At 37.5% G+C, this 12,222-nt stretch overlaps 1 protein-coding gene across 1 annotated transcript in view; it reads left to right on the top strand.

Annotated features, from left to right (window-relative positions):
- The window catches only part of top2a (DNA topoisomerase II alpha), a 63,705-nt gene that overhangs the window by 44,788 nt on the left and 6,695 nt on the right, over positions 1–12,222 (top strand). Inside the window, exons 27-34 of the mRNA XM_020522812.2 lie at positions 237–320; positions 1,343–1,540; positions 2,372–2,483; positions 3,146–3,307; positions 6,706–6,853; positions 6,951–7,033; positions 8,311–8,517; positions 9,879–10,102. Coding sequence (XP_020378401.2) covers positions 237–320; positions 1,343–1,540; positions 2,372–2,483; positions 3,146–3,307; positions 6,706–6,853; positions 6,951–7,033; positions 8,311–8,517; positions 9,879–10,102 — 1,218 coding nt within the window. The remainder of the gene's footprint in view (positions 1–236; positions 321–1,342; positions 1,541–2,371; positions 2,484–3,145; positions 3,308–6,705; positions 6,854–6,950; positions 7,034–8,310; positions 8,518–9,878; positions 10,103–12,222) is intronic.

Raw genomic sequence — 12,222 nt, 5'->3', positions numbered from 1 at the left:
TGGCAAGAAGGAAAATAGATCATTTTTGGCCCTGTTGGGCAAGAATACACAAAGGGTATCCTTTGCCCATGCAGTAGCAGATGTTGAGCCCTTTACTCAGCAAATAAGAGGCCTAGCAACCATTTGAGAGCCCCCTCTAAAAACTTAATTTCCCATTCGGCAAGCTTGCGGTGCATGACTCAGAAAACAGGTGTTAATTCTGTTTCATGGTCTGTAATTCCAAACTCTCTCCCTAGGAAAAAGAATTGAAATCTCTGAAAAGGAAAAGCCCAGCAGACCTATGGAAGGAAGACCTGGCAGCCTTCATCGAGGAGCTTGAGGTGCTGTAACTGTTACTGCTTGTTTGGAAATGCATTTTATTAATGCAATTATGAAAATGTTTTAAATTGGAATTGCTTCCTAATTTTCTCTCATCCCTGCCCTTGCTCTTCATACTGATCTTTGTGAAGATATTGAATTATTTTAGCAGTTGCAAGTTTTTTAGAAATATTTAGCACAAGATAATTAGCATGTTCATAGTAAAGGAAGGTATTACTTCCTGGTATGGATCTATAAACTGCAATAATTGTACTTTTGGCTGATTCATTCAAGAGTAGAATATTTGCAGAGCACATTGTGCGCACTATTCTTTTAAGTGATGTCCTTGATTCCTACTATCCATTGATGTCAGGAATCATGCAGATTTAAACTACATTAAACATTTCTGATAATGCAAATTAATATGTGATTAGTTGGAAAATGAGTGCTATCAAAGTAGCTACACTTTTTTTTTATTCATTCTAGTACATAATGTGAATTTCTGTAAAATGTCTGCTTTCTTGACTTGTTCTCTGTAAATGCTAATGTGTAGGCTAGCATTTTTGACTTGCATCTGCTCTGCTATTCGCTGATAATTTCATTGAAGGAACCTGAAGTAGATGTTATGTGGTGCCACCTGGACATAGGTGCTGGTTATGCACTGAAATTTCCTGCCCACAAAAGGTTGCAACAAGGATCGATTTCAAGCCTCTATTTAGTTGCTGCTGTTAGGTGTTTCTTTATCTCTCCGCATACCAGCTCCCTTATATTAACTGACACTCGCTAGCATAGGTGTTGAGTTTACTAATTGGTGTTGCGTTATATTGAGTGAAAGATTGAAATATTAACTGAGTGGGGATGGAATACTATCACTCTCAAAAAAATGATTTACTAAAAGTAAATGCTGTTTTGTGAGATATTATGTTTTATTTTCTTCAATTCATTGTTCAGCCCCAAAAATATATGGAATATAGATCTTCATCTTCTCACTCGAGAGATCAGTGTATTTTCTATTTCTGAAACAATTTCCTTTTGTTTTATTCAGCGTGTGGAGATGCAGGAGAAAGATGATGAATTGGCTCACGTTGGTAAAGCTGTTAAAGCTAAAGGTGGTAAGGGTAAAATGAGGAAGCTGCAGTTGGAAGAAACTATGCCATCTCCTCAAGGCAGAAGGGTGGTCCCCAGAGTTACTTCTGCAATGAAGACAGAGGCCACTAGAAAAAATATCAAAAAAAAGGGAAAGGTGAGTTTATCTACTTCTGCTGCTATTGCTAGAGACAACTTTAAAAATCAATTAAGGGATTTGAACAAATGGCCATGCATTCATCAACATTAAAATAGTTTTGCTATTGTGATTAAGTCTTGATGCTGTTATAAATATACTGTACAAGACATTCCTACACCTAACAGTGAACATTATTTTGTTTACATGCTGCAATTGATATTGAAATTTAATGTTCAATGAAATTACTGCGTTAAATCTCTAGTATTAATGATAATTTTACATCTGCTTCCCACTGGTGGTGGTAAGCTGCATGATAATTAGTGAACAAATATTGGCTTGATTCTTACCCCATTTTTTTAGATTTTTTGTTCACTTTTACTATAAAACAAAAACAATGTTCCTTAAATGATTGCTGAAAGGTAAAGTCATGATGAATACAGTGTGTTGTGCTGTGAACTGGGTGCTGGATATGCGCTGTACTTATGCGTATTGTATTTGTGAAGTGGAAGGAAGCAGAATTCTGACAATCAAAGAAACTGCGTAATTTGGTGAGGCATCTGCATATATCTGATTTTAGCTGAACCCACAAGTCTGATTTACTCCTTGCAATTTGCAAACTATCTTGATTTTTATTCTTTTATGCATAACTTTTGAATGAAATAGTTTTAATGCTGCTTATTATTTGCTTGTTGTGGTATAAATTTTGTAATATTACATACTATCGTGATATATTCAAAATTCCATTTGTTTCAAGTCTATTTTTGATCTTGTTAACCTGCAGTGTTAGACAGTTGTTTTTGTAGTGTGATTTTAGATTTGAGTTTTTTTAAAATCTTGGATACTCGACAGGGTGAAACGGATTCTCTTGCTGTTAAGATGGAGTTTGGTGATAAAGAGGCAAGTTCTCCTGAACATGTAAGCCTTGCAGAACGAATTTCCAAGAAAGTGAAAACTGAAGCAGGTGGGTATTTTTAAATTATCACAATGGAGCATGCTCAACTTTAATTTCTTACTTGAACCCAATTGCAGCCACCCTGCACAGAGGTTTTGGATGTCTTCTCACTGGAGCAGGCAGAGAAAGTAGCAGCAGTGGACCATCTGGGGATTGGCAACAATTGATCATGTTGTATTTGACAGAAGAAGTGTGCAGAATATTTAATGGACCAAGTAGCTTGTATTTAATATTTCGCCAAATATAAATTGACTTGGAAATTGCAGCACAGAACCAAACTGGCTGGAATTGCCTGCTGTTGTTTGGTATCAAAATTCTGTTTGCTGAAAAGATGACAAGACAGCCCAGCTGAATTTTCAGAGAAAGGCCACTGCATCCTCCTCCTTTTTGAAGGACAGTGGCAGGCCTTCCTCCAAAATCAAGTCGCCAGATATGGAAATCATGCCTAGTGAGAACTGGTTGTTAGTCAGAAGCCTGTTTCGTCCCCATTCCATGAGGGGCACCATTTTCAATCCAGTTGGATAGAATGCTAGGACTTTCAAAGAAGAAGATCAAATAATTTTTATGGTACATGCCATCTAAAATCTTGCAATGAACTGATTTTATGAAGATGTAACCTATTTGAATGAGTTTATTATGACGTTACTGAACAGACTCAACTTTCTTTTAAGGGACCAAGACAAAGCCAACAGCTCAGAAACAAACTAAACTTCAATTTAAACCTCTTGCAAAGAAAAAGAATTCCTGGTCAGATTCAGATTCAATGTCAGAATCGGATGGTGACATGGAGATTGTTGATCTTCCTCCCAGACAGAAACAACAAAGGGCTGCAGGTAATGCTTTTCAATCCATTTTTGTGTTTAACACTTGATGGGGGCAACTTTTTAAGGATTTGTGAAGATTATTTGCAAATATTGGTCTTGTATGAATACACAGACGGAAGTATATTAATTAAAAACTATCATGCAGAGTTGAATTCATCAATTATTTATATATCGTATACCAGAGGTCATGTTAGCATTCTCGAACCTTTGTAGTCCATTTATTGTAATTATACCCACAATACTATTAGAGAGGGAGGTCCAAATCAAAAGGTTTTAGTTGCTGATTCACAGGAGTGTCAGAACATCTACGTTCTTTTATTCATTATTCATTCACGGGATGAGGGCATCAGTGTCTGGGCAGCATTTATTGTCCATCCGTACTTGCCCAGGGGGCAGTTAGGAGTTAACCACATTGGCTATGGTTCTGGAGTCACATATAGGCCTGACCAGGTAAGGATGGCAGTTTCCTTCCCTAAAGGACATTAGTGAAACGACATTTCTGACAATCATCGATGGATTCATCGTCATCATTAGACGCTTAATTCCAGTTTTTTTAATTGAATTCAAATTCTGCCACATGCTGTGGTGAGATTCAAACCCAGGTCCCAGAACATTATCTGGGTCTCTGGGTTAACAGTCCAGCAATAATACCATTAGGCCATTGCGTCTCCCAGGAGGACTGGAGAAAGAAAAATAGAGAATTACACTGACAGCATTAACAGTCAAAATATGCCTGCCAAAACGCTTGCATTCATATGGGAAAACGGCCATTTCATCTTCATTCTAGAAAACAGCTGGCATTTGTGGAACTGCACTGAAGCAAGATTGGTTGCTTCTGACATTGAGTAACAAAGCACAAAGGAGACAGTTGTGCCTGATGGAAACCAATTAACTTAGTAGCAGGGTCTGGTGAGGGTAGTGTTTTAACACAATCATATTCAACAGCTTCACTCCATCACGAAGATAGAAGTGAATTGCTTACTGATGATTACACAGTGTTCAGTTCAATTGGTAAGTAACATTTATGCTATGTAACTGCCAGACTTCAGGAAGGATGTGGGCACATTGGTGAGAATGCAGAACAGTTTATGACAATGGTTTCAGAGGGGAGAAACTTCAGTTACAAAGGTCGATTAGAAAAAATTGACTACTCTTCATTGCAGATGAGAAGGCTGAAAGGAGAATTGATAGAAGTTTTCAAAATCATGGCTAAATCTGAAAAGAATAGATGGAAGGAACCTGTTCCTGCTCTTAAAAGGATTAAGAAGGAGAGGTTGCAGATCTAAAGTAATTTGCAAAAGAATGAAATGCCATGTGAGCAAAATACTTTATTACACAGTTACTAGTTAGGGATTGGAATATACTGCTTGGAAGTGTAGTAGCGGTAGGTTCAGTCAATGTATTCAACAGGGCAGTTTATGAATGCTTCTATTCAAATAACATACAGGGTTACAGGGAAAGGACTCGAGAATGCACTAAGTCCTAATGCTCATTTGGAGAACAGGTGCATACACAATAGACCAAATTTACTCCTTGTGCACCATAATAATTATGATGAACCTTCCACAGCTTTTAATTTGTGTGTCTACAAAATTAACTCTTGCACAATTTTAAGTAACCAAGATCAAACTTTTATAGAAAAATATAGAAAAGCTGCAACTGACAGTAACTAGTTAACGTCATTTAGGGATTTGATTCTTTCAATAATACACATACTTTTGGAGATTTCCAACAAAACCTAGCCTGTTGACATATTTACGAACCTCATGATTGTCTGGTCAGCAAGATTAGATCACACGGAATACAGGGACAACTAGCTATATGGATACAAAACTGGCTTAAAGTTAGAAGACAGAGGGTGGTGGTGGAGAGTTGCTTTTCAGACTGGAGGCCTGTGACCAGCAGTGTGCCAAAAGGATCGGTGCTAGGTCCACTGCTTTTTGTCATTTATATAAATGATTTGGGTGTGAATATGGAAGTTATGGTTCGTAAGTTTGCAAATGACACTAAAATTAGAGGTGGAGACAGAGAAGTAGGTTACCTCGGAGTACAATGGGATCTTAATCAGATGGGCTGATGGTCTGAGGAGTGGCAGATGGAGTTTAATTTGGGTAAAGGTGAGGTGCTGCATTTTGGAAAGGCAAACCAGGGCAGGACTTATACACTTAATGGTAAGGTCGTAGGGAGTGTTGCTGAACAAAGACACCTTGGAGCAGGTTCATAGTTCCTTGAAAGTGGAGTCGCAGGTAGAAAAAATAGCGAAGAAGGTGTTGTGATATGCTTGCCTTTATTGGTCAGTGCATTGAATATAGGAGTTGGGAGGTCATGTTTGCGGCTGCACAGGACATTGGTTCAGCCGCTTTTGGAGTATTGCATGCAATTCTGGTCTCCCTCCTATCAGAGGGATGTAGTGAAACTTGAAAGGGTTCAGAAAAGATTTACGAGGTTGCCAGGGTTGGAGGGTTTGAGCTATAGGGGGAGACTGAATAGGATGGGGCTATTTCCCTGGAGCATCGGAGGCTGAGGGGTGACCTTATAAAGGCCTATAAAGTTATGAGGGGCATAGATAGGATGAATAGAAAATATCTTTTCCCTAGAGTGGGGGAGTCCAAAACTAGAGGGCATAGTTTTAAGATGAGAGGGGAAAGATATAAAAGGGACCTAAGGGGCAATCTTTTCACGCAGAGGGTGGTGCAGAATGAGCTGCCAGATGAAGTGTGGAGGCTGGTACAATTACAGCATTTAAAAGGCATCTGGATGTGTATATGAATTGGAAGAGTTTAGAGGGATATGGGCCAAATGCTGGCAAATGGGACTAGATTTATATAGGATATCTGGTCGGCATGGACAAGTTGGACCAAAGAGTTTCTATGTTGTATATCTCTATGCCTCTATTAAAAGAATGTTTAATAGTCATTAATATTTGGATACGTGCATGAATAGGAAAAGTTTGGAGGGATATGGACCAAGAGCAGGCAGGTGGGGCTAGTTTAGTTTGGGATTATGATCGGATGGACTGGTTGCACCAAAAGGTCTGTTTCCGTCCTGTAAGCCTCAATGACTCTATGATAGAAATAGCATCCTTCACTGAAATCAATGCTCAATAACGCCGTTGCCTCTATTTTCTTTCTTTCTATGATCTTCATTTTTCTAATACCAAACCTTCCTTGATGGTGCTGAAACTTTGGCACTGTAACTTCCTTCAAATGGATTTCCCAAAAGAAACATGCCATACTAGAACTTCAAACTTGAATGCACATTTGTGTACTTAAATTTTTGACCTTTTCTTGCTCTGCACAAATTCATTTGTATTTTCCCAATCACTGCTCATATTTTTAATTTGAGTTTTCCAATTGAAATTTATTTTGGTTTATTTTAATATGTTTTCTATTCCCTATTTACAACAGCTTCAAAGGCCAAATACATGCTTGGATCATCTGATGAGGATGATGATAATGGTGATAAAATGATGAGTGAAGAGGAGAGTGGTGATGAATTTCATATTTCTGACAGTGGTACTGAATTCTCCAAACCAAAGGCAAATTGTACCCTTAAGTAAGTATGAAAATTAGATTTAAAATCAATGATGAATTTGTTCAAGGGAATTAGATGTCTTACAATTGCTCATAATAAATGTAATATTTTCGTGCAGAAAAGCCCAGTCAAAGCCTTCAGCAAAATCTGTTCCCCAGGAGATTGAAATTTTCCAATCATCACAGGCATCTTCGAAAACATGCAAGTGAATCTTTGTTTCATCAGTAGTAATTTTAAAGAGCTATCTTTTTTTGAAAAGATTGGATAAAGCACTATTGGTTCAGTTTTTTTTTAATCAACAAATTAATGTATTCATAATATCTGGTCAACCTCGAGTTTGAATTGTAATCTGTGCTGTATATCTTGGCCAGCTGATTTCCGATATAAAGTTAACCTTTGTGCCTTTGGGTTAGAAGTGGAAACTGGTTATAATTGTTTCCTGTTTGCCATCCACTGATTTGTTACTGTATGAACAAATGTGCTGTGGTACACACACACACACCCCCACTTTGATAAAATATTCATGAATTCATGCAGTCTGATCAAAACTGGTGGAGCCATACCCTGACAAGATAATACTTTCACAAGCAAGATAGTGTATAACTCTACCCAGAGTTGTTAAGCATCGTGCTATATGTATAAAGTGCTTGCAAACTAATAGAAACAAGTTTCATTACTTGAGTTTGTCAGTGGTTGGTGTTACAATTACATATTTTATAAAGGGTCCTGCCTACCCATGATTGTGAAATCATTAATTCAAAGTCAATGCTATACCAGTGATGGTCAGATTTTTCTCTTGCTTTGGACTTGTTATAAATGTTAAGATTCAATTGCTGCATTGTGCCACAATTGATAGATAATTAGCCCCAGCATTCTTTACTCATTAGTTAGAAGGTGGTCTAAATGATTTATGTCCTACCATTTTTTTTCCAGCGTGGCATCTGCTGGTTTATTGAAGAGCATAAAGAGCTTCCTGCAGCAAATAATGTTAAAGGAAAAGATGGGCGAAAGAAATTTTAGAAACTGACTTGTAATTAAACAGTGTTGTCTGCATGCAGTAACTTGAATTTAGTGGCGTCTTATGAAAGAAGCGTTCAAATACGATATGAACAGTTTTGACTTTTTTTAAACCATTGTGCTTTTTAGATCTGAGTTAGCATTGAGATATGACACCTCCAAAATGCTGAAAGTGTCTTTCTAAATGTAAATGCCCAGATCAATGCATACAACATATTTGTATTTATTTGATGAACTTATAATATTTTGGTAATCCTGCAAAACTGCTAAAATTGCTTTGCTAACTGTAGTCCAGACATAGGTTTCTAAGGTGTTGTTTCTCCTATTGAGAAAAAATATCAGCACTCCCTGTTTAGAAAACATAATTAATATGCAAATATGTCTTTTTTGACAAGATTTGGGATCTTGATATTCATAAAATAAAACATTCCTAACCTCAAAATCTATTATTGTTAACACAGCTGGGGAGGACATGGAAAAGAATATTCCTCAAGTTGTTGATGAGTCTTTATCCTCTTCTGATTCTATTAATGAACCTGAAGATCCCCCAATCCATTCCAACACTTCTAAACCAATAGCAAAGAAAGCAGCAGCCAAACCAGCTGGTGAAAAGGCAGCACCAAAAAAACGTGCTATTGGCAAGAAATCCACCAGTGTTTCTAAGAAAGGCAAGTGAATCTATTCTGATAAAGATCTGGCATGGATTGCAATCTGCTTGGTTCTTCAATCTACGGTGACAAAATGGCTTCCCATAATTGTGCAGAAAATAACAGAAATGAATCCGATTTTATATTTTCTTTTGGATCCAAGTTGAATTTCGAGTAGAGTCCATGGTTAATGCTTAGCAATAATATATGCATCCATTTAAAATTTGTTCTGATGGTTGAGGCCAAAAGTCAAGCTGCCATTACTATTGAAAGTGTATTTTGTTTTGATAATTGAATAGTTGAGTTTGTAATCTAAATACTTTGTCAGTCTTTGAAGTAACTGATGCCCTGATTGTTTGAGAGATTTGTATAGGGCTATCTGCATTGTTCATGCAATGAGTTAAAACAAAACTGGTTTCCTAATTTGCAGCAATGACAATATGTCTAAAACGCATTCTTAATTTGGCGTAAAGCATTTTGAGAAGCTCGATTGTTGTAAAAGCTGCTACGAGATGGCAAGTCTTTCTTTTTAATATCCTCTCCCCAGGCACAATAGTCAAATCTAACTTAAGTAATTTTTTTTAATTTTAATAAAGCCATGCCTTGAAAAGGCTGCAGGAGATAGTACTGAGATAATTTTCTTTTTGGCTGAGTTACCTATAAATGAAATGAGCAGACAGAATATTGAAACCATTCTCGAGCAACAAGAAGCACCTGCCTTTCTGAAGATGGCACTGTCTGGGTGTAAAATAAAATAGTTTGAACGACAAGGGCAGCACAGTGACTCAGTGGTTAACATTGCTGCCTCACAGCACCAGGGATGCAGATTTGATTCCAGCCTTGGGTGGCTGTCTGTGTGGAGTTTGCATGTTTTACCCATGACTGCGTGGGTTTCCGCTGTGTGCTCCAGTTTCTTCCCACAGACCAAAGATATGCAGGTTAGGTGGATTAGCCATGCGAATGTCCGTAGTGTCCAGGGATGTGCATGCTAGGTTAACTAGCCATGATAATTGCAGTGATACAGTGGAGTTTATTGGGATGTTCTTCAGGGGTCTGTGCAGACTCAATGGGTTGAATGGCCTCTTTCAGCACCATGAGGATTCTATGATACAATAAGTAGTTTATTTCATTCAAGTAGCCTCCTTCACCCACTGTAGTTTCCCAGTTTTCCTTCAGCTTTCTAGTTACTTCCAGGCAAAAAGGAAGTTGACTCCTGGTGCAAACCCAATTTTGGGATTTGGCTGTACTCCCCAGCAGGGAAGAGACACATTTTACTGTAAATTTATTTTCATTCAGCCTCCATGATAAAGTTACAGAAAAGTTAATCGTGTAATTTTCAAAGTCTAATAATTACACCTAATCTAAAATCTAATCATTTACAGATGAAAACCAACCTTCTATCTTTGATGTTCTCACCAAACAAAAGGCTGCTCCAAAATTTTCCAAGACTGCTATGAAAGCAAAAAATAAAACATCTTCTGATGATGACAATGTTACAAAGAAAGCTGCACCAGCAAAGGCTAAAAAAACTAAAAGAAAGAAGGACTCTGACTCAGATTCAGAATTTGATTTTGGGTCGAAACCCGCAAAGACTACTGCAAACAAAGTAAGTATTATTGGTGTTGAAACTGCTGAGTCAGTTAATTGGCTGGTTCACTTTTTACCATCTAAAATAGCCAATGCTTTTCTTTAAGGTTTGAGATAAAATCTGAATATAATAGAGGTTAATTGTCTAAGATAACTTCATAGATACAACTGATAATTATAGCCTGTGTACACTTCCATTTAATCTGTTAATGAAATTATATGAAAGCAGAAAGGGGGTGCTGTGGGTGCAAAAGTGTAGTGGTATTGTTGCTGGACTTGTAATCCAGAGATCCAGGTAATGCTGTGGGGTTGGGGGTTCAGTTCTCACAACAGCAGATGGTAGAATGTGAATTCACTTTTAAAAATCTGCAATTAAGAGCCTAGTGATGACCATGAAACCATTGTTGATTGTCACAAAAATCCATCCGGTTCACCAATATCCTTCAAAGAAGGTAATCTGCTGGCCTTACCTGTACTGGTCTACATGTGAAACCATACCCTAACCTGTCCACTAAAATGGTCTAGCAAACTACTAAGTTATAACAAATTTACTATGAAGTCTCAAAAGAAATGAAGCTGAATGGAACTGCCTAGCATTGACCTAGTCACTGGAAACAGCAACAGCAAACCAGCCCTGTTAACTCTGCAAAGCCCTCCTTACCAACGTCTTGGGAATAATGCCAAAATGAGGGGCAATTGGGGATGGGCAAGAAATGTTGGCTCAACCAGTGAAGCCCACATTCCCAAAATTATTTTTTAAACAAAGGGCAAAATGGCTTGATCATGACTGGGAGGATTGCAGAGGCAGATAAAGGAATGGTATTAAAAATTAATTTTTCCTTTATTCTAACAACATTTTTGACCTTTTGAGGCTGTCTAATTAACTAGTATCATGGCTGATCTTTGACCTGAATTCCATTTGCTACCTGGTCCCCATATCCCTTGATTTCAAGAAACCAAGGCAATTAATCTTAACTTTGAACATAGTCAACAACTGAGGGCAGGGCGTCCTAATTTTTGAGCAATTGTACTTACAATGCAATCACATATGGATATATAATTTTAAAGATCGAACGTTTCCTGTACTTACAAATAGCTACTTTACATTGTCCTGCATTGTGTCCTGACTTGTGTACAAATTGGCTTGCGAATGGACTCTAGAATGGAACCTGTTCACTACCTGGGGACTGCCTGGTAACCACCCTCACCTCTCCACACTCCCCACCAACATAGAGAATTCCAAACTTTTCTGAACATGTGCATAAAGAAATTTCTCTTCATCTCAGTTCTAATTTATTGATTACTCATAACTGCCTCCATCAAGTATATTCCTACCTTGAAAAATGTAATTACTTGAGTGATGCCTTCCCACTGAACTGTAATGTACTAAGAGCAATTCTAGAAATTTCACTTCATACTATTTGGTTAATAAAGAAGTGCAATTTGTGAAATAGATCATAAAGTTTGAGATAATATTGCATCTACCAGTTAGATCTGACTGGATCAGTAGATTAGTAAAATGTCCTTACTCATCTGGGAACTTGTTCAAGACCAGTCATTTCTTATGGGATTCTTTCATTTTTGCCGTTTTTAAAAATTTACAAATTTATTCAATTGTACACTCCAAGTTTAAACAGATTTCTAATGAGATCAGAAAAGGCGTAGGTCAGCCCACGATCTACCAGTGTTGGAGGTAGAAGGATGTTTGGAGAGTTTATTAAATATTTATAAAAATGAGGCACACACTGTGCAGGTTAATGTTGTGTCACTTGCACTTTTTAAAATAAAGTATTTGCAGTCATTTGACTGTGATTTGTGGAATTTAGCAGATAAGCAATGAATTAAAGCAAATATCAAAACAGTTTCAAACACTGATTTTTATCCTGAGTAGTAGATTTTCAACAGTTCAATTGTATCTGCTGTGTAAAAACAGTATTGTGATTGTATACCCAAGAATAGTGTTGATTGCTAATATTTATTTACTCAGCAAATTGTTTTATGATCAATCAGATTCATTCCAAGTGAGACAACAAGGTGCAGGGCTGGATGAACACAGCAGGCCAAGCAGCATCATAGGAGCAGAGAGGCTGACGTTTCGGGCCTAGACCCTTCATCAGAAAAGGGTCTTTTCTGATGAAG

Source organism: Rhincodon typus, chromosome 30, assembly GCF_021869965.1.
Source record: "Rhincodon typus isolate 14 chromosome 30, sRhiTyp1.1, whole genome shotgun sequence".
Lineage (NCBI taxonomy): Eukaryota > Metazoa > Chordata > Chondrichthyes > Orectolobiformes > Rhincodontidae > Rhincodon > Rhincodon typus.
This window is presented reverse-complemented; position numbering and strand designations above follow the sequence as displayed.